Source organism: Phalacrocorax aristotelis, chromosome 2, assembly GCF_949628215.1.
Source record: "Phalacrocorax aristotelis chromosome 2, bGulAri2.1, whole genome shotgun sequence".
In the NCBI taxonomy this organism is placed as follows: Eukaryota; Metazoa; Chordata; class Aves; order Suliformes; family Phalacrocoracidae; genus Phalacrocorax; species Phalacrocorax aristotelis.
In genome coordinates, this window is record NC_134277.1 from 165,976,203 (window position 1) to 165,999,069 (window position 22,867).

Consider the following 22,867-nt stretch of genomic DNA (forward strand, 5'->3'; position numbering starts at 1 on the left):
AATAGCCTGTTAGACCGGCCAAATTACATAAAAGGGGCCTTCAGCTCCACAAATGTGTTCCTGATAATGGGTTACGATCAGCTTTGACATGAGAAGCTTGTAGTTGTGATACAAAGGAAGCAAAACGAGGTGGTAATCCTCTGGACTTGTCTTGCAAAGACATGGGCTGGGAAGGATGTTGGGTTGTTCCAGAAGGAAGATGTGAAGGGATTATTTTATTAATGACGCCACTAAGTGATCTTCATGCAGGGATCTCAAAGTCCTCCTCAGAGGTTAGAAGAGGGAGAAGAGAAGGCTCTGGAGAGACCTTATTGTGGCCTTTCAATAAATAGAGTGGTATAAGAAAGATGGAGAAAGACTTTACAAGGTTTTGTTTGGAAGCGAGTAAATTTCTCCATGGTAGCTTAAATGGGGCTGTGTTTTGGATTTGTGCTGAAAACAGTGTTGATAACACAGTGATGTTTCCGTCACTGCTGAGCAGCGCTTACACAGAGTCAAAGCCTTTTCTGCTCCTCAGACTGCCCACCAGTGAGAAGGCTGGGGGTTCAGAAGAAGTTGGGAGGGGACACGGCTGGGAAAGCTGACGCCGACTGACCAAAGGGATATTCCATACCATATGACATCATGATCAACAATAAAACTGGGGGGTCGAAGGTTGGTGGGGGCTGCCATTGCTCAGGGACTGGCTGGGCATTGGTTGCTTGGTAGGGGGCAATTGGTTTCCTTTGCATCACTTGTTTTTCTTGGGTTCTGTTTTTTCCCCCCAGTCTTTATTAGGTTTTCCCCTCCTTTTTTTTGTTTGTTTTTTTTTTTTTTATTCATTATTACACTGTCTTTATCACAAACCCACAAGCTTTTGCACTATTACCCTTCTCTTTCTCCCCACCTATCCTTCTGCAGGGGGAATAAGTGAGCAACTGCGTAGTGCTTAGCTGCTAGCCAACGTCCGGTCCCCAACACCAGTGTCTGTAGTGACAGAACAAGGGACAATGGTTATAAAATGAAACAGGGTAGTTTTAAATTTGATATAAGGAAGAAATTTTTTGCAGTGAGGGTGGTGAGACACAAGACCAGGTTGCCCAGAGAAGTTGTGACTGCCCCATCATTGGGAGTGCTCTAAGGCAGGTTGGACGGGGCTTTCAGCAACCTGATCTAGTGAAAGCTGTCCCTGCCCATGGCCCGGAGGTTGGACTAGATGACCTTTAAAGGTCACTTCCAACCCAAACCATTCTGTGATTCTATGAAAAAATGGCTTGTTGCTTCTTCTCTGCTCCTCTGCTTTGAGTTGCGTGAACCCTGTAGTCCCTCTGATAACGGTGACCCACCAAAATATCTCCCTTCAGCTGAGGCCCAATCCTGCCTTCACTACATTCCTGCTACTGTCCATATTTTGGGGTCCACTAAAAAGAGCTTGTGTCCTGCTCTTCTTCTCTCCCTGTCTTGCAATTAGTGCAAGAATCATAGCATCATAGAATCATTAAGGTTGGAAAAGACCTCTAGGATCATCAAGTTCAACCTTCAATCCAACACTACCGTGTCTCCCCTAAAGCATGCCCTGAAGTGCCATGTCTACATGTCTTTTAAATACCTCCAGGGATGGTGACTCCCCCACCTCTCTGGGCAGCCTGTTCCAATGCCTGACCACTCTTTCAGTGAAGAAATTTTTCCTAATATCCAATCTAAACCTCCCCTGATGCAGCTTGAAGCCATTTCCTCTTGTTTTATCGCTAGTAACTTGGGAGAAGGGAGCAACACCCACAAGAATTATGTCTTCCAGGAGATAATAGCTTCTCTTGAGCAGCTCCACCTGTATCTATAGTTTTACTATGGGTCTCAGCAACTGGTATGCCCTGGCATGACCAGACAGCTGGACATCAGTGCTACTTTCATTGAGCACTGCATGATGGTCAGGAGAGTGGTGGGGTATGAACAGCACCTGCTTATCCAGTGTTTCTGCTCCTTCTGCGGGCAAGTGCAAGGCTTTGTTCCTCCTGGCTCTGCAGAGTCCCTGGAGGTGCACACATACATCAGCTACGCCTTTGTCAGCTGAGTTGTGTCAAAAGCCTGGTTCTCACCCATGTGAAGGTGTCATAGCATCACTTATTACCAAAGTCCCCCAAAAATACCGTATATTGCTGCAGATTGCTGACCTTTGGGGTAGCTGCTGTCCTTTTGTCAAGTAGTTATACTGGGGTAGAGTATGTGGCTGGTGCTTTACCATACCACTGCTCTATTTATGTGTATATATGAAGGGCCTGAGCCTGAATAAGAAACCCAGAATCTAATCAAATGGGGATTAAAAAAAAAGAATCAGGGTTTTTTTGGCAGATGACAAGAGCACGTTCACCTCTTGGTTATTCAACCCTCCTCGGTTGTTTTCTTACAGCACTGACATACACCGCTTTGTTTAGAAAGATGTTCACTTTTGTGAGTACTGGTAAAAGCATTATTTTCCAGCAATTTTAACAACCAGCTCTCGGCTTTTGACAAGAGTTGTCCAACCAGCAATAAAATCAATACAATGTGGCTTAAAAAACTTCTCAAGAATCATGAAAAGCCTTTAGGCCAGTGGCACAGTAAAATAGTTCCTGAGCAATTCTTGGAGTAAATCACACCCACCTGGTCCAGTTCTTTGTCAGAAGAGTGGAGTGAGTCTCATTGCTTTGAGCTCATCTTCTGTGAGGAGAAAGGTAGAGGAAGCTGGCTTTGCTTGGTCTTGCAAAGATGAACATAAGGGGCAATCTTATCACAACTTACAGGTGTCAGAGGGGCAATTACAAAAATTATAAAACCAAACTCCTCCTGCTTGTGCCTGATGATATAACACAGGGAAGAGCCACAAGCTGTAGCCTGGGACGTTCATGTGTGATTTTAGGAAAAACCCTATCATCGGGAGAGCAGTGTTGCCCTGGAACAGTCACCAGAGGGGTGGGAGCTCTCCATTTTTGAGAATTTCCAGGGCTCATCTAGACAAACCATGGCCAGTCTCACCTGATGTTACTGATAGTCTTGCTCCAAGCAGTAAATCAGATTAGAAAGCTCTAGACACTGCTTACAACCAGTACTTTTGAAATATTCTGACTTAATGAGTCTTTAATTTCAAATGTGCAGGCAGTCAAGCTCAAGGGAACCATTCTGAATAGCAAACACATTTCTAAAAGCAAGCAAAGTGCAGCACCCCAAATTCCAAACTTGTATGTCTGTGTTTAATTTGGGAGCAAAATCAATAGTTTAATTTTTTGGTGACTTTGTTAGTATGATGCCGTACCTATAAGGACTTTGTACAGCTTTTCTCGGTATCAAGGATGGAAAAAGCAGAAAGAACAGCTTGCTTGTAAGGTCTCAGGCAAACTGCATGGCATTAAGAAATACCATTTTTGACTTTGTTCTAATTGGAGCCTGTTTGACCCTGGAGCCAGAGCAGGGTAATGGAACAAGCACGACTTGAATGAAGTCACTTTTCACAGTGTTGTGCAGAAAGTAATAGAAGGAAAATGAAATGCAGAGAATGTAATGGGGGGAAAGCCAGATAGATGCATTAAGAGCAAGAAGAAAAGGCAGAACATGTCATGGAAAATGGCCAAAGGAAGGGAGGAAAGAAGACAAAAGAGGAAAGAAAAAAAGAAGGGAAAAAGGAAAAGAGGGAAATAGAAGAGAAGGAAACAAAGTGAAATTGTAAAGAAAAGGAGGAGTGTCCTTCTGCCCTGCTAGGCAGAGTGATGAGGTGGTAGGACAGCAAGCACCCCCAGGCAGTAGCACTCGTTATTTCCATCCCAGCTGATGTCATTGATTGCTTCTCTTCCTCCCTTGACATGCCTGGTGACAGAATCGCAGGGCTTGCGACTCATAACAACCTGCTCTGCTCCTGCTTGGCCCAGGCCAAGGTTTTATTTCCAGCTCCATCCAGGCATGGCTTCCTCTGTGTTTCAGGGTGCTTCTGGATGGCACCCAGCAGCAGGTATGGGGAGCTGGTGAGGAACAGGCCAACTGGGACCATCTCCAGTCCAGGCAGGTGGACACCCTGTTCCTAGCCTGTCTTTGCAGATAACCAGCTTGTTCCTCAGCTGTGGTGCTGGGAAACTCCCATAGGACTAAAATCTCTCTTACCTTGAGAATGCCTTGCTCTTTTTCTCTTGGTATCACTATTTCCTTTTAATCCAAGCTTGCTTTCCTCCCTCATTCTCCTCCGAGGAAATTTCCCTTGCAAGGCTTAGATCATACAGCGTCCAACCACCTTCTGTCAGAGGGTTTAATTAGTCAGAAGAAATAAAACAAACGATGCTTCATTTGCCAAAGGGAAGAAGTGGGGGAGGGGGAAGGGAAGATGGGAAGAACAGAGGATCCTTAATCATGAAAAAAGAAGAGAGAATCCTAAGCTACGTGGGCCTAAGACTTTAGGACTTGCTACTCCTGAAAGGGGAAGTCCCTGTGCTAATTGCAGCCAATGTTCTTTACAGTTATCCACCCTCATAATGCCAACATAAACACCGTCAGGGCTGGACCAACCATCCCCTCTCTGTAAAAAGAGGGGGTAAGCTTCATATCATCTCCTTAGTCAGAGTCCTGCTGGTGGGCATGGGTTTTGTGAAAGAAAGAGGTGCAGATCAGGGTCTTTTCTTTGTGGGAAGGGCTGCAGATAGACACCAGCTATTACCCACCGGTCTGGCTTCCACTTGGCCAGTCATCATTTGTGTAACGTCTTGCCAATGAGCACACATCTCACCTACGAATGGTCCAGTACATGAAATCTCTTACTTAGCAGATGGAAGATCTAAGAGAGAATTATGGGTGATGTGGGAAAAGGGATAGGGAAGGGGGTGAAAGAGCGTGAGGTTGTTGGGGGTGTAGGGATGTCAGAGAGGATGCGGAAGGGAAGGGAGTTAGGGTTACTCTGTTGGAGACATAGGGACATAGTCTGCTCATCTCTTAAAATCCAAACTCCATTTCTTCAGTTTCTCTTGGATGGTTTAGGAGTGAGTTATATGTTGGGCTTTTTTTGCTTTGATGGAGCTCCTCCCCCACTTTTATTCAGTTACCCATGAAAAGTCGGTGAAATGAGACCTACTTAAATCAAATGTCACAATCGATGCTCATCCCAGGCTACCACTTGTGCGATGTGAACTCATACTGCTGTACGGGGGAAGCCGGGAGAGAAAAAGGATTGGGACTGAGCAAGCATGGAACAATTCATGTCTGACGTGTTTGTGCTTCGCAGTGCTTTTATCACAACCATCCCTCTCTGCAGGAGGGGAAGGGCTGTTGCCCACCTGGGTTCTGCAGGGGGGGAACAAAGCACAGGTGGCAAAGGCAGAAGATGTGGCTTCATAATGGAGATTGCACGTCTCTCTCCCGTACCCTACCCCAGTGCCTGACTAAATAAGTCTTCTGTTCCCAGAATAAAGTGTCTTCCACATTTCAATTTTAAGGAGCAAGATATGATATTTCAGCACTCACTGTGCCTGGAATATGTTCAATTTTGTTTGATGGAAGATGAATCAAAATATTTCAATTTTCATTGAAATTTCTTTCTGTTTACCTAGTTCTGAAAAAAACCCTGCTTCTAACCTTCCACAAATATTTGGCAGGAGTAAATTCTCAGAGTGGGAATAGTGTCACATGTGATAACGTTAAAAATGACAATGATCCAAGTCTCCGTCAAAGTTTAGACATTGAAGAATCCACGTGTGAACTGTAGCATTTTCCACGAGCATTTTGGGAAGCTCTAGGTGGGGGACACACAGGATGGCTTGGTGAGGCTCAGTGCCATGCTGTCCTTGCAATTTCTGCACAGTTGCTGGCAGTTAAAAGGACTGAGGTACTGCCTGAAATCCAGTTCCATAATTTCAGCAAGTTGAATTAGGCTCAGCATCCAAACCCTTTGTACGTATCTATGGTGGAGGTTTTGGAGAGTCCCAAGCGTCTTGTTTCACAGAGCAAACTGAAGGAAGAAGTACAGGCATGCTGGGGTAGTGACATATCAGGGCCAGTATGGTCTGTAGGGAGGGGACATTACAGAGAGGTAGCTCTACACTGCAGTGCAGTTTGGCTTCCAGTCTGCAGCTGGTCTGCATCCAGTAAAGATCTCTCCATCAGCCTGTACTCCTTTGGGTATATATGCCAGTTGGGTATTCAAGGCATTGAATATGTCACTAAATTTTGTCTCAGATCCCTTAAGTTCTTGTTCCAGCCTTCCCAATAGCTCCTGTGGGGTTCACTGCAGCAGTATGGTGAAAGTTTTGTTCCTCATTAACTCTCCTCAATGAGATTCAAAATGTGAGAAGTGCCTTTGGTGAAAATATGCAAGTAAGGAGGATCTTCCGAAGCCCTTCAAACTGCAGGGACGAACCAGCTCAGATCCCAATATATCAGGGTTGTTTGTCCCTTCTTTGTGGTGGGCTCTGTGGAGTAAACCTCTACTGACTGTGGGCCTTGAATCAATGGACATATGCTTGCTTGGCCGATGTGTTGAGCTGGCTGCACTCCATATAAGAATAGCACTGAGCCTTGCCTGATATATTTTGCTTTGCAGCAGGCTCAGTAGCCTGAAACAGAGCTGCAGCAGCCTCAAATTCATGTTGTCCTGCTGATGGGAGGTTCAGGTTGAGCAGCCTCATGCCTGCCAACAAAACAGTGTAGACAAGTCCTTAGAGGATTGCCTGTTCCATTCCCAAATTCATGCATAATTGCTATTTTTTCCCCTATGCTAAGCCCTTGCTATGTCAGAAACCATCTCATCTCCATGGCTGCAGAGATAGGTGTTGGTAGTGTGCCAATCTAATGACAACCTTGACTGTGCTCCTACACGTCTGCATATTGTCTAATCACTCTGAATAGAGGGTTCTCGGGTGTCTGCTGCACGGTGGGTCTCTGCTTCTCTGCCTTCACGCCAGCAGAGATCACTGATGTGGAAATGAGAAACACACTGGAAAAAAGGCCTGCAGCAGAGAAAACCAAGTGGGATCCAGACCCTCAATCTAAGCTGAGAACAGGAGTAGTTTCATCTGGCAGGTGTTGGCAAGTTACACAGTTAGTCCCAGTGATGCAAAGAACTAGATTTGGAGAAGTTATAGCATGTGTGTTTGTTCTTGACACTGCAAAAGCTGATGATCAGCAGATCTTTTGTGTTCAGACAGGAAAGGAGAACTGTTCCACACCGGATTTTCCAGTAAGGACCCCTGCATATGAACAAATGCCTTGTGTAGCAACGGGCACAAGCTGGAACACGGGAAGTTCCACCTCAATATGAGAAAAAACTCCTTCCCTGTGCAGGTGCCAGAGCAGGGGCACAGGCTGCCCAGAGAGGCTGTGGGGTCCCTTCCCTGGAGACATTCACACCCCGCCTGGACACGGTCCTGTGCCCCCTGCTCTGGGTGTGCCTGCTCAAGCAGGGGGTGGGATGGGGTGAGCTCCAGAGGTCCCTTCCAACCCCCACCAATCTGTGATTCTGTAGCAGTGAAAGAGTAGTGAAGTAACGGATGGTATGACTGGAGGCTGGGTCCCTGGGGAGGATATGCATCTCGTCTTCTCTTTGCTTGCTTCATCGCCTCCTTTTCCAGCTAGATGTTTGTAGTTGGTAGAAGATTTTCACCTTCTTTTCATCCTCCAACCTTCATTACTGCCACTCTCAGAAAGAGCTCATTTGTAATTGTTCTTGTGTAGGCACTGCCTTCTGCTATTGCCTCATTAATTATCTTCAAAGTTTCACACCAGATACAAAGGGCCTGATCCTCTTGCAACCCACGCATTTTACACACCTGTCTTGCCATGGATATCAGGGTTGTTACCCAGACTTAACAGTGGTGTGTGTGGGAGCAGAATCAGGTCCAAGAAAAGGCTAGGTCAACCAGAAATAGATCCTGGGCTTCTCTTTATTTGTATGTGCAGTGCGATGTGAAGGTCAGGTGAGTTGACACAGAATTAGGAGGAAAGTTCTTGCCATTAAATTGAGCTGGTAGCATTTGCTGAACATCTTTTTTATTTATTTATATTTTTTTAATATCTTATTTTCTCTCTTTCAGAACATGGAAAAGGTGCTGGTCCCTTCTGTCACGTTAATTGTAGGCTGTGGAGTATCTTCGCTGACACTTTTGCTGTTGATTATCATTTATGTCTCTGTTTGGAGGTATGGCTTTCATTCTCTTCTTGTTGGGGAAAGTAACTGTCTCATGATCTATACGGATCCTGGAGGTTTTGCTCTCCTGCTTTGGGTGTCTGGCGCCTGAGGAAGAACAGGTTTTTAATGAGTGGGTCCTGCAAAAAGTCATCATGGTGGCTTAGCTGGCATTATTCTTTCCTTTTAGTGCCAGAGAAATTAGTACAGTGAAATTAGTGCCATGACCCCATGTAGTCGCATTGTTCCATTTTCTAAAGCCGCGTGCTGTTTTAGATGCCTTCGTATACCCCAGGAAACCTTGTTCGTGGAGAGGTGGACGCGCGCTGCCTCCTGGCAGGCAGATTGCTTCAAAGTATTCCCGGCTGGGTCTTTGATAACATCAAAACCTGCTATGAAAACATCTGGCCTGAAGAACTGAGAGCACTTTTCAGGAGCTTAAGGTTAAGAAACCACATGGTCTAAATAACTCTCCAACCTCCTAGCTACATTTTGCCTTTAGATTCAGATGAGTATGGGATTCTTCAGTACATCCCATTGCAGAGAGCTCCTGTACACCTATAAGCAGGTCAGATGCAACTTTAAATTTTATCATTTATGGAAGCTGAAGTGGTTTCATAGCAAAGTTTTATTGAACAAAGTCCCACATTGGCCCATGCCCCTGTTAGAGACGTTTTGGTGGACGGTATAAGCTGGAGGACCCAAGGTGTGCAAGGTAATCTCCCCCTCTACTGTACTGAACAACGTCTGAGTTTATACAATGAGACCCATGCCTTTCCTAAACCCATGGCAAACATGCTGAGAGCTTCATGACTCTAAGCTAAATAAAACAAAGAAAATCAGAAACAGGTAAATGACTGTGAAATTGAAATAGGGTGGCTACAGAGAATATACTGTCTGGAAATTATTGGTGACCCCTCTGGGAGAAGGGATCAGTCTGAGGCTTTTATTTTGTCAAATGATTCTTCTTAGTAGGGAGGAAAGTGTAAATTCAGTGGAGAGTTGTCAATTGAGATAACTTTTTCTACTCTTTGATAGAGGAAAGAAACAAGAGAGTAAAAAATGAGCAAAAATGCAACTTCTTTTTGTTGATACTGTGACAGTACATAAAGGCTAGTTAATTATGGCAAGTGCTCTGAGCTGAAGACTGATCATAATAACATTTATCTAGAACTCAGGTTTTTCCGTGCCTGGGGTATCATTGGATCTGCTCAAGTCCTTGTCCTCTCCTGCTTTTCCTCAGGCTGGGCAGCACTGGGCAGCGCTGGTAGGTGACTTACTGGTGTCACTGGTGTCAGGATCAAGTGGAAAGTTAGGATAGAGAAGTAAAGAGCAAGTGTTCGAGCCTCACCCTCTCTTTCCTATCAGAAACAAGTTCAGGATCTGAAACCCAAGTTCAGACATGAGGTTGAATCAGTTTGGAGCATGCCAGAGTCATTCGGAATAACATGATGTATTTTCTTCCAGGAGAGTGCCCCTCAATATTTACTGTTATTGAGGACAGTAAAGTTAATTGCCTGCCCTGTTTAAAATACACTCTTTTTAATTTCTCATCCCAGCCTTTGCGTTATGCCTATGCCCAAAATGATCAGCATGAATGGGGGGACATGTTTATGGGAGGCTTGAATGGACATTTCTGAGCTAGACAAGGATGGACATGCATTTCCAAGTGATCCTGAGACCAGCTATATCTTGATTAAAGGGCTCTCTATCCTAAGTCGCTTTGTGTAAATATTTGTAAAGCATGATCAAGTGATCTCTAGAATTTCTCTTTGGTGCGCTGAGTATGTTTCATTTCTTCTCTGTAGATCATGTTTTCATGTTTTCTAAACTTCACAGCATTCCTGTGGCTGAGCCCTGAGCACTCTGTGTGTCCTTTTTATTTTAGGCATAGCTTCTGGACATGAATGTTCTGTCCCATCAATGGTCTCAGGAACATTATAGTCAAGTCAACATTATCTCCTGACTCCCACTTTGTTTTGCCCTAGATGTTATATAGTCTGATAGACAACAGCTGGAGGAATGCTCAGAAGTGGGATCAACAGTATTATTCCAGCTGTTGTTGCTAAAATACAGGAGCTGTATCAAAGTGGTCCTTTCTCACCATGCAGAGGAAAAAATTCTTGTGCCCTAGCTGCCTGGTCTTCTGTGGAGAGCACTCACCAGAGCTCAGCTGTTTTGGGGAGCTTTGGCCGGGAAATTTCCCATTCAGACCTCTGGACAAAGGCATCTGGAGCATGCATATATAGGCTCAGCTTGAGTGTGAAACACTTCTGATGAATAAGCTCACTGAGGCTGACAATCTGGAAACTTTCCCAGAATTTTGCCCAGCTAGGGTTTGTTTATACACGGGAAGCAGAAAGAAAGGGCGAGGGAGAAAGAGGGAAAGGAAAATAGTAAAGAAATGGGGACAGAGTAAAAGGGAGGTGATCCCAGCTTTGGGCTGCGTATCAGAGAGGAAATGAATTTACCCTCCACTTCCCATTCAAAACCCCAAAATAATGCTTGCTTCTTAGTGGCACCTACTCAGCCATCGGCATGAACGGCATGAGCTTTTTGATGCAAGCAATTGCTTCAGACACAGCCAACTTGGCACAGTGTCATTGAAAACTGGACGTTGTTTCTGTTTGACGGCTGTTGGTGGCCTGTTGGTGGACTCACTCCAGTTCCCAGTAGACAGATGGCTGCAAAAACTCTGTTGCAGATGGTGAGTCCCTGGCCTTATTAGCAGTCTCGATAGAGAGGTCAGTGACACAGTGGGCCATAGAAGTGGAGTGACCTTGTTACATCTCGGCAGTGGCTGTCCTGGGTCACAGCTGGAGACATGATCTGTGTGTGGGCCATGTGCTCCACCACCCATGTGGAAAAAGAGGAGGAATTGAAATAAAAAGCTCTCCCCTCTTGAAAATTCACATGAAAATGAAAAAGTGGGGAGAAGAGGAATTATTCAAGGGTCGGAACAGGTGAAATGAGTACCGTGTTTCTCTGAGCTTTGGTTTGTACCTCTTCTTTCAAGCAGCTCCTTGGCATGGTAGTATTTCAGGAGTGCCGCAGTGTGTTTTCCATCCCTGAACTCATTGTGGTTCAACAGCCTCTGGACTCAGTGACCTTTCCATAGCATGGAGATCAATGCTTGCTATCGAATAGCTCTTCTACCAGCCCATCAGCATGTGGGGCATTGCAGACCTTTTTCACTGGCAGCGGCTGGGTGAATGCTGTGTCGCTGAAAGATATCTGTGCAAGCTTTTCTCACTCCCTGCCCATCAGAGCCTGAGGATTGATTTAGTGGTTGTCAATGAGCTCTCAAGGGGCTTTTAACATTTGCTTTAAACCCAGGAGCTCTGCCTTTGCCAGAGATGCTGAGGCACTCGGTGGCCCTGGTGGGAGGCAGCAGGAATGAGTAAGTGACTGTGCGGAGAAGGATGCGTGTACACACAGTGAGAATGCGAGAGTGACTCAGTGTTTGCGGAGGGGAAGGGAGCATAATGGGGACAGAGAGACAGACTGCGGGGTTTTCCCACCTTCTCCATCTGTCTCGGTTTGCACAGGGCTTCCCCACATCCTGCAGGATCCAGGACAGAGCAGGAACTCCCTAAATTTGCAGTAAGTTTTCCCCTGCTTTGGTGGCTGAGTACAGTATATTTTGATAAGCAGGTAGAGTCCATGTATCAGCCAAGGGGTAGTGAGACAGCACCCTGGAGTAGCTCTGCCTTTGCTGGAGATCTCTCCTCTGGCAAAACCCATAAAAATCTGTGGTTTTGCACTCTCTGATATGAGTTCCTGACTTCTTTGGCCAGAGGGTCTGGAGAGTAATGGTGATCTCTTCATGTGAAGCATCCTTTGCTGGAGAAGAGGAAACAGAAGGGAAAAAGCAAGCATAGCAGGAGACCCTCTTAGCATAATGGGGAACTTCTGATTGAGCTGAAACATGACAAGGAAATATTTGTTAGCCAGGTCAGGCTACCAGGGAGGACTACGGAAGCATTGCTCAGGAACGCAGGTTGAATTAGGAAGGTGAGACCTCATCTGCATTTGAAACTCGAAAGGGATGTGAAAGGCGTCAAGAAGGGTTTCTGTAGGTATGTCAGCACCAAAGGAAGAGCCAGGAAAGTGTTGGTCTATTGTTGAATGGGGCAAGGAGCCTAATGGAGAAAGAAGTGGAAAAGGTAAAGGTACTCGGTTCCTCCATCACCTTGTTCTGCTGGCAAGGTTGCTCCCAGGCACCCAAGTTCCTCTACTTAGTGGCAGAATCTGGGGAAGAAAATACTACCCACTGCCAAGGGAGAGAGAGATGAAGACCATTTAAGTAATCTTGACTTTGCAAGTCCATGGGACCAAGTGGGATGCATCGAGGGTGTTGAGGGAGCTGGCTGGTGCTACCGCAGAGCCACTCTCTATCATCTGGGGAGGTTCCTGATGGCTGGAAGATGACAAATGTTACCCCCATCTTTAAAAAGGGCAGGGAGGAGGATCCAGAGAACAACTGACTGGTCAGCCTACTCACAGCCCCTGGGAAAGATAAGGAGCAAGTAGTTATAAAGGCTATTTCAGGCAAAATGATGAACGAGAAAGTGATTGGGAATAGACCGTGTAGATTTATTGAGGGCAGATTGTGCCTGACTGACCTGTTTCCCTTTTGTGATGGGATGACTGGTTACACAGACAGTGGAGAGAATTAGATGTTGTATATGTTGACATTATCAAGACCTTTAACACAGTCTCCCATAGCTTCTTGTATCCAGGCCAGGGAACTGTGCACTGGATTGGTGGCTTCTAAGGTAGCATGAGTTCATGCAGGCTTAAAGGGTAATGGTCAAAGGTTGGAAGCCTAATCAGGAGCTGGTTGCTGGTTACATCTTACAGGGGTTAATACTATGGCCAACATTGTTCAATGTCTTCTTTAACAACCAGGACGATGGGGCAAAATGTACCTTCAGCAGGTTTGTGGATGATGCCACAATGCGAGGAGTGACTGATATGCTGGAGAGCAGAAGTGCCATTTAGAAGGACCTCAATGAACTGGAGAAATGTTACAACAAAGAGAAATGCATAGTCCTGCAACTGGGACAGAATAACTGTGTGGAGCAGGATGGGCTGGGGACTGACTGGCTTGGTAATGCCTCCACAGGTCCTAGTGGGCAGTGATTTGGAAAAAAATCAGCAGTGCACCCATGCAGCAGTGAAAGCCAACATTATATTGGGCTCTGTAGGCCAGAATATAGCCAACAGGTCAAGGGAATAGATTATTCCCCTCTGCTTGACACTCTTGAGGCAATATCTGGAACAGTGTGCCCCACTTGGACATGTGTTGGACTCCCCCAACACAAGAGATGTCAGCACATTGGAGCAAGTCCAGTGGATGCTTAGGGAGCTGGAGATCATGATACAAGGGGGGGCAAAGGGAACAAGGCTTAGTTAGCTTGGAGAAGAGAAGGCTATTAAGCAAGGGTCAAGAAGTGTTGTATACCTTGCAGAGGTATACAACAAAATGTTTAGAGGCACCAGCTGCAGCAGAAAGAATTCCAGCTGGATATAAAGAAAAATAGTTCTTCACTGTAAGATCATCATCCAAGAGAGGTGGTGGCATTTCAGTTCTTATTGATTTTCAAAACTTGATTGGACAAGACCCTGAGAAACCTGATCTGACTTTGAAATTAGCCATTAGTTGGGCAGAGGTTTGGACTGGGAACATAACAGGTTTTTTCCCCAACCTAAATTATTCTGATTCTGTGATTCTACATGTTGCCAACCCACACCTCATTCTTTGGAGATTCGAGGATCTGGGGAAGAGGACAGACTCTCAGTGCATGAAGGGAAGCATGGAGAAAGGAGAGGCTTGTTTAAGCCGGGAAAAGTCTGAAGGGGTCTGTGTTATCTTCCTTTACATTTACATACAGACTATACTTATGGTCAACTAATTTCTTACCTTTTTTGACTAGAGGAGAATTTCACAGTGCACGCTAATGCCAGCTGGAACATAGTGTGCTGCACAGATTTATTGCATCTCATTCCCACCAGGACAGAGTCCAAATCTTCTGTTCTATCCCCTAGAAGCTGCTGACTATAGACTTGATGTTTTACTTCACACAGTCATAGCACAAATAGATTGATGGCTCGGTACCCTCCAGCCACAAATGGAATAGGATCCAGGTGATGCAGAGCATTGTATTGAGCCCAGTGAGATGGGGATATCTGGGATCAGATTGTCCATGAAAGGAACCAGACGTTCATTTTGCAGGCAGTCAATCCAGTTTCTAGCTGAGCTGGGAGCCTAAATTTTGTAGTCTGTTCTGGGGTTCTGTGAGTTTCAGGGAGGACTACCTATAAACTAGATTTCCAACAGACTAAGTATAAGTTCAGGCTACATTGCATCAGTGACTTTTTTGTATTCAGGAAAGCATATCCTCAATGTTCATGTTTGTCTGAAGGGAAAACTCAGAGGGAAGTTAAAATCAAAGTTTTGCAGCCTTCAGTAGGTCTAAAGCACAGATTTGACAGATTTGCCCTTGGCAGAACACTCACATACAGTAACCTCGTCCTGCCCACCTAGTTGGAAGCTCAAAACTCTGCAGCCAAATCACAACCAACTCACTCTTACTAAAATTAGTTAATGAAATTAAATTCCCAATATAAATAGTTGATGTGCTGGAATATTGGAAATAATCCTGCATTAGCCTCCAGGGATGAGCTGTTTGATTAATAGATCTGTTTCTAATTTCTATAAGCGTCGGTGTCTACTCTTCACTCATCCAGTATTCAGGCAGGGCACTTGCCAAATCACTGAGATCATTCACGTGTATTCACAGGAGTGTTGGTATGGTCAAGTCCCGAGTCAACCCTTCAGGATTTGCACTTTTGCAATTCCCTTGAAGGCATAAAAGTGCCTTGAAAGAAATTTTCGTCCGTAACCAGTGATTTAATTAATTGTCCTGCACATACCTCAGCAGCAAGTTGGTGCTGTGCTGCACATTGCAAATCAGAAATGAGAAATAGCTTGCTCCTGCAAGGTGCTGAAGCCTGCAAGGCAACGGCTTCCCAACTTGGATCCTTAATGCCTCAAAACCACAGCTGCAGTTAGGTATTTGGCCTAGTTTTGAGAACTGTTAAACCTCTCAGTCTGGGGGGGGGGGGGGGAACCAAACCAAAAAAAGCCACAACTACTTCTCACTTCAGGATGGGTTGTGAGGTTAAACAAAGGGGAATGCTGAATCACAAACACTTTGTTGTGAAGGTGCATGCATTCGTAATCTGCTTTCATTGCCAGCATGCCTGTGGCTCTTCTTATTTGGGAATCTTTCCATGTGTTGCCTGTATGTTTTCTTTTAAGTGCCCTTTCAAGTCCCCTTTCAAGTAAGCAGAGCTGAAGAAGACTTGCAGCACTCTACTTTTTCGGGAGCAGCTCAGACTAGGGACCAGGCTGGCCCCTAGTTTGTTGACTTATGCTCATAACTCCGTCACTGATGGGGGAGGATGGAGAGATCTGGGGGCTGAGCACTACACCCAAGCTCTTCCCCCTCCCTTTCCCCCTTGCTCTTGTCTGTTTAACATACAAGATCAGCAGGAAATGGGCAATCTCTTACCATGGCCTTCTGTAGAGCCAGGCCCAGTGCAACCTGCACCTGGCTGATGCTTTTCAGAGGTAACTTAATGACGTTGTAACAGGGTGGATGTCCCTCCCCCTCTTCTCTTGCTGCAGGTATATTCGCTCAGAGCGCTCTGTCATTCTTATCAACTTCTGCCTATCCATCATCTCCTCCAACGCTCTCATCCTGATCGGACAGACCCAGACACGGAATAAGGTAGGAGATCAGTTGGCCTTTGTTTGTTTGTTTGCTTTTCCCCTGATTTAGCACTGAAATGATCCATTCAGGCAGCACTTCCTCATTTTTCCTCCATCTGTTAATTAGCGACATGTCAAAGACACGACTAAATGGCAGATTTCAATTTTCTCTCTCGCTGTCTCTTTGATAATTTGTCAGCATCCTCGGGGCTTTGATTAAAACCAATGTGGTATTTTTGAATATCTGCCTAGAGTAGCTGGCACATGGCACAGTGAAGAAACATGGTTATTTGCAAGGCTTTAATGATTTTATTTTCCAAAAATTACAACAAAAGACAGATTGAGAAAAGGCTTTTAAAAAAAAAAAACCACGAACACCAACACCTCAGCTTTACATTTATTTCTCCAGCAACTTTTATACTCCAAGCTTAAAGCGCTTAGCAGATGTTAATGAACACAGCCACAAAAACCACCTTTTTTGGGGTAGGAAGCATTGCCAGATGCGCTGTGCACGCCGCAGAGCCAGGGGCTGCGAGGGACTCACTGCAGATGACAGCGTGACTTGAGCAGTAAAGGCAAGACGTGACGTGAATTTTCAAGCCATGCGCACTGGTTGCACGTACTCGCATTCCCATGTTACAGACCCACCTGGAGAAGCACCTGTTGCCTGTATGACTTTTCTCCAGCTAAAGTATTTACAGTTTCCCTGTTTGTGTCTGGTGTAGCAAATCACTGCTCATCATTAGTATTTTCCTGTTATACGTTTTCCTGTCTCCCCAAGAGCTCCAACCGTTCTACCTCCACTAAGCAGAAAAGTGAGGCAAGAAGTGTCCTCCACTACTCCTGCTGCCAAAGCCGCAATCAGAAGTCAAAATTTAGTTTTTAATTAACAGTAACCAGTGACCAGCCAGTTTTTTTGAGCATTTACTTTGGCAGCCAGAGCATGCTGTCAATTTTGGAAGCATTTCTGCAGAGAAGCCCCAGGGTTTAATGAATCACAGAAACTCATTTCTATGGAGGGCCCTTTGGGTTAGGGCTAGATTATATTTTAGGGAAAGCTTTACAGCTGCTTGAGTCAGACGTGGGTAGAGAAGTGTGGAGAGATGCAGCCAGCCAGCTCTGCTCCTATTAAACAAGCGCCCTTCAGAAATTAAATTTGCAAAACAAAGCTTTCTTTCACGGCCAACATGGTTTTCTTCAAGGCAAGAGGTGGAGAAGGGGTGAGCCAAGTGTTATCTTTCCCTGGGTGCGTTGTCTGTAACCCCAGGTGTGTGCTAGGAGCTTCTTTCCATAGAAAGAAACACTCAAGGAGGCAAACCATGGCTGGACCTCCTCTTTTGTTAGTCTTATTCACCCCAGGACAGGAGGTGGATGTCTTCACCCTTTCCCACCTCCTCAGAGCACCGTTGTGAGCCCAGGTTCTCCCTCGTGCTTTTTCTCACATTACTCTGGGTGTTCAATGTCAGAGCTGTTCATGGGGATTCAAAGCTCCCGGCTGCGATTGCAAGAGGCAGATTAGCTCTTTGCACATACATATGCATGAAACACCATAAATAGAAAGGTTGTTCTTGGATTTCCGCTCAGCCATCTAGTAAACAGTCTCTGGCAGGAAACAGAGAAAGAAAACTATACAGAGAAAAGACAAAGGGGTGTAAATTAGGAATTTATTCACATTCAATTATTGATAATGGGGCGTCTTAAAATGTTAGTGATTGATTTATAATTGCAGTTACTCTTGGAGAATTTCTACGGTATTAGTTTCCCCGGAAATGCCAAATTCTCCCTTGATTTCCATCCATGTAACCTCAAAGGCAAGACTCCATGCCTGGATTTGCTAAGGTTTTTGAAGATGAAAGGCCTGGGAAAAAGCTAAAAAATTACAGTCAGCAATAACATGATACAAAAGAAATGAATGCGGCACGAACTGGCCATATCTCAGAGGCATGGCTACGTGCTGCAAGGAAACAGATTTCTCCTCTTAAAGCAAGACAAGGGCTAATGGCATTGACAGACTGACAAGCTCTGCTAGATCTTTCTGTGGCAGCTTGGGACATCATATCCCTGTGCTTAGGCCTTCGTGGAGATTGTTTTTTTCCTTGCAAGGAAGGAAAAACCTGCAGCAGGGGTAGCAGAAGCAAATATGTGCCTGCCCATCAGCTGGTGAAACTCACAGCCTGGTTTCAGTTGAGGCAATGGGTTTATACTGGCCCAACTGAGACATGCATATTTCTGTTGTGCTCCCCATCTCTGTTCTGCTTCCCTTTCTATCAAAGCTACCTGATTGAAACAAAGAAAATATCGAGAAAATTTATCTCTCTGGTGTAAAATTGGAAAGCAAAGTTTTTCCCTCCCCTTTACAAACTGCTGGCAAACTGGGCAGGACCCTCTTGGTGCAGAACAAAATCAAAATGGTGAAATGAAGTGTTGTATCTGATGTTAGCAAAAAAAAAGTTCTAAAATAATAGTCTCTTAAAATACATTCCAGAAAACATGCTGTGTTTGTACCTGGTTTGTGTAGGTCTGTAAGCTGATGAATAGCAACCACCTTTTTAAGATTCTTTTAAAATGTAAAAATTACTTGAAATTATCATATTGAGCTGCGTTATTTTTACTGAACTATCATCCAACATCCAGTTATAGGCAGAATACCAAGGGTTTGGGTATCAAATACAAATACAGAGCAAAAAGACAGTCCCTGTCTCAAAGAACACACAGTCTTACATTTATTCACAACCTCTGATAACATCAATTTGTGCCAGTGTATGAATCCAGAGCAATCCCACAAAATCATGACAAAAGACACTCCGTGCATGAGAACTCTGTGTTAAAAGATGCTGGTGGATGAAAAAAGAGGAAGGTTCATTGACCGTAAACCCCAAGCCCATGTTTCCTGATATAACTCAAAGCAGACAAATTCTTCGTTATAAAACCCCTCCCCCCCACCCCAAATGCTTTAAGTCATTTTTTCATCTAGAGACATTTTTAAAGTCTATTCGCTCTTGCTTCTCCTTGGGAGCCACTGGAGTTTCTTTCCATCATTTTCTTCTTGAGTACATTGATTCACGGTTTCCAACTCGCAGATGGTGGAAATGAAGCACAGCTCTGGCAGAGTTAAACAGAGCGGCACCAATTTGCACCAATGAAAGATTTGGCCTTGCTGAGTTAAAAACAAAGACGAGCTTGTCAGCTTTCCAGTCCATCTCCCTGGCACTACGGGATTGTTCTTCATAATGCATTTGCCAGTACTTTCCCCAGTTTAATTTTAAATGGCTTAAGCTCCCTGCATTTCCCTTGAGAGATTTCCCCACCAAGTAGCAGAGCTCACTGTTACGAAATTCCTTCTAATGTAGTTTCTTTTGTTTTTTTTCCCCCCTTTCTTTTTTCTTTCCTGTCTGCTAGTAGTTATATGCTCTTGGACAACTCTGCACCTCTCATGTTTGCAGTCCCTACCAGCCCTTGGCAGCCGTGGTTTCACCCAGCTCTCATGGCTTAACTCTCACTCAGCAATCCTTCCCTGGCAAGGACACCGTCTAAATTACCTTCCTCTGATTTCATTTCTGCGGCTCAGCTGCCAGCAACATGGTGCTTTACAAACCTTTTGAGCTGAGATTAGTGCATGGCTTACTAACTGCTCTGTCCTCCCCAAAAGAATCATGGCAATGATTTTCATCAGTTGGAAAATAAATATTTCTGCCTGACCCCAAGAAAGCACCAGGATGGGACGTGAGCTCAAACTTCAGCAGAAGTGTTAACTGTGGGCTTATCTTAGAGGTCACACTTAAGAGCAGCCGATTTCATAGAATCATAGAATCGTTAAGGTTGGAAAAGACCCTTAAGATCATCAAGTCCGACCGCTAACCTATCACTGCCAAGTCCACCACTAAACCATATCCTCAAATACCAACACTTAAATCTGAAGAAAATGCTTTGGTCCTTTGCTAGGTCGAAGCTTGGGGGGGACACTGCCTCCTCCTAAAATGCCTTTTTGTGTCCTGATCTCCATGACCTTCCTTCCAGAGCCTGGTTTGGAAGCATCTCCCCGCACCTTCTGCTCTCCTATGCACTGCTCTCTCCGCCTGCTGCTCCTCTCACGTGTCCTCCTTTCCTCCTCTCTCCAGGTGATATGCACGCTGGTGGCAGCTTTCTTGCACTTCTTCTTCCTCTCCTCTTTCTGCTGGGTGCTGACCGAGGCTTGGCAGTCCTACATGGCCGTGACGGGCCGGTTACGGAACCGCATCATCCGCAAGCGCTTCTTGTGTCTCGGATGGGGTGAGGAACCTGGGTCTGCGGAGCAGCTCCCCCGGGGCGGGGGGAAGTGCTCTCCCCACCCCCCGGGATGAGGAGCAGAGAGGGTCGGGGCTACAAGGACTGATGCTCTGCTGAAGGCTTGGCAGAGGGTGCTTGTGACCTTTTCAGGGGTGTCAAGAATGGCTGAGATGGTTAAGAATAGCAGGAGCGAGACCCATAAATCCTGCCTGCTGCCCAGTGCACCCAAGGGTCACCCAAAACAGATGAGTCAAGAGGGGCTGAGTTTTCAGAGGGTGTACTGGGGGTGGTTCCTCCGGGGTTTGGGCCTCTTTCTTGCTTTCTCCTTTTCCTTCTCTCGCTGTCTCCTTCCATGTGCAATCCGGAGTGAAGCAAGCTCTGAAATCCCGTCACCATGGCAGCAGGGCCTTTCCTAGACAAATAAACTATGAGACTGGTACAGATGCTTGTAACTAATTTTATTCCCTCTGCCTCTTCCGTATGTTTAATTTATTCGCCTTAAATGATGCATTCTGTAATAGAAAACAAACACAAGCCCATGACCTGGGCTTTCAAAGCAATAACAAGTGTGTGTTTGAAAGGAGCAACTGAACAAAAAATTGCTTAAAAGCGAGCAAGCAAAGAAGAGAAAGGGAGAGAGAAAACCTTGTGCATCTGAGCTGTATTAGTGTCTCGTTGTACTACTGAAGCCAAGCATTTCACCCCAGGCAAGATATTTCTGATGCTTACGAAGCACCCTGATGTGATTTATTCTGGCACATCAGGAGCCGTCCTTGTTCCAGGACCTGCATCCCTTTAAGTTTTCACTCCTAGCTTTTGCTTACGAAAGAAAATAGATTGTGGTATTAAAATATAGTGTTTGTGTGTAGCAGGAGCGTAGCCACATACGTGCAAAGCACAGGCTGCATGAGCCTGTGTGTGTTCATGCATACGTTTATACACCAACATTCTGTGATTCAAGGAACATCAGGGATATCAAATACAAGAGACTAATAGCTTTTCTAGGTAATGAAAAGGGATTTTTCTGATTTGTAACAGCTGGGACAGATGGGCGTGTTAGCCAAGGGATTTTTGGACGAGCGACATTCACATTTGTAGTCCGTACAGATTAAAAAAAACCCACCCTACATGTGTAGAAGCATAATTTGCACTGCTAGTAAAAAGTAGTCTCTGAGCTAGGATGCACTGGCTGATAAATGATGCATAATAACCATTTGGAATAGGTTAGGACAAGAAATAAAGAACACTCTTGCCTTTTGTGGCAGCAAGGGAGTTTCCAATATTTAGCATCCTGCTAGACTTCAGCTGTAGAGCTGGGATTAATGGCACTTCTAAGAGGAAAGAGGATGAAAATATATTGTAAAGAGCATAATCTGAAATAATTAGCACAATTCACTTTGTCATGGGCTGATTCTCCCCCTTTTCCCCCTTTGTGTATTAGCATTTCTCTAAGCCCTTGTTCTAGACATCTTTGCCAAGTTCTCAGCTGCTCTCAGCTGTAGCTCATTGAAACTACAGTGGTTTTTATCAGCAGTGAGGTTTATTCCCTGTTTTTTTGTTCTCCTCTTGTGTATGCAACTTTGTCTTTCCAGAAAAGAGTTTTTAGCAATTAGAATTTTTTATTATTATTATTTAGAACAGACAAAGTGTTCCCTAGAAACAATTCAGACATCATATTTAGTCCCAGTAAAGAAGAAATAATTTTGTCAGTCTTTTTACGACCATGTCGTAGCTTCCATGACTGGATTTTTAATGCTGCCATAGCTCAGGCTCCGAGTGGGTCATTAGTTATTCATAACTATTATGGCTCTTGGTAGTTATTAGCAAACAATCTTTTCTAGTGGGACATGATAAAGACAGGACCTGATGCTCCTCTGGCCTGGAGGTACAAAACTCTTTGAAGCAGCTTTTTAATCTATTTATTTGGCATTGTGAATGTAAGATTCATTTTCTACAGAAAGCCCTTGAAACCTTGCCCGTGATTATGTAGCATGAGTGACTGCCTAGAAGGCTGATACAAACCACACACAGTATATGGAACAGACTAGTTAGGAATAACTTCCTTTCAAATAATCAAAAAATAGATTAAAAGTGTTGATTATTCTTTCCAATCTAATCACATCTGTGATTAGACCATTAACAGCCCTCCCAAGGCAGAGCAGTGCAGCACTCCTCATTACGATGCTCTTCGGCTTAGCTACCATGGCATAGCTACCACCTTCTGGAAATGCTCTTTGTACAGATCCGTTCTCAGCACAAGCTGGGGCTCCTACTTGGGCTTGATACGAGCCAGTCCCTGTAAGCTGACAAGTTCACAGCCTGAGTCTGTATTTCTGCATAATTATCACGTCTAAGAGAAGCATTTTGCAAAGAACAAGGTGCTAATTTTGGCGGAGTCTTAGCCAACTTTCCTCTTTCACAGGGCCTCTTGCATCAAGCTCTACTCCTGAAGAAGTTCTTTCACATGTGGTTTCTTAGTGTGGTTGCCATGGGATGCCATATTGATGGCATCATAGTGAATACAGCACCCAGGGTACATCCAGATGAGGTGTGAAGGAGGCTAAGCAAGAAGAGTAATAGTCAATTATGAATAAAAGAAGAAAAGAAAAAAAAAATCTCTTAAACGCACTTCCTGTTGGTTTTGGACCATTCAAACATGAGCTGTACTTGGAAATCTCATACGGGAAGAGAAACACTTCCCTTTAGGATAA

General features: G+C 44.8%; 1 protein-coding gene across 4 annotated transcripts in view; it reads left to right on the forward strand.

Moving 5' to 3' along the window:
- The window catches only part of ADGRB1 (adhesion G protein-coupled receptor B1), a 286,873-nt gene that overhangs the window by 208,087 nt on the left and 55,919 nt on the right, over window positions 1-22,867 (forward strand). For all 4 annotated transcript variants that reach the window (XM_075085936.1, XM_075085937.1, XM_075085938.1 and 1 more), the window contains exons 19-21: window positions 8,019-8,122; window positions 15,807-15,909; window positions 20,009-20,159. In XM_075085936.1, coding sequence (XP_074942037.1) covers window positions 8,019-8,122; window positions 15,807-15,909; window positions 20,009-20,159 — 358 coding nt within the window. The remainder of the gene's footprint in view (window positions 1-8,018; window positions 8,123-15,806; window positions 15,910-20,008; window positions 20,160-22,867) is intronic.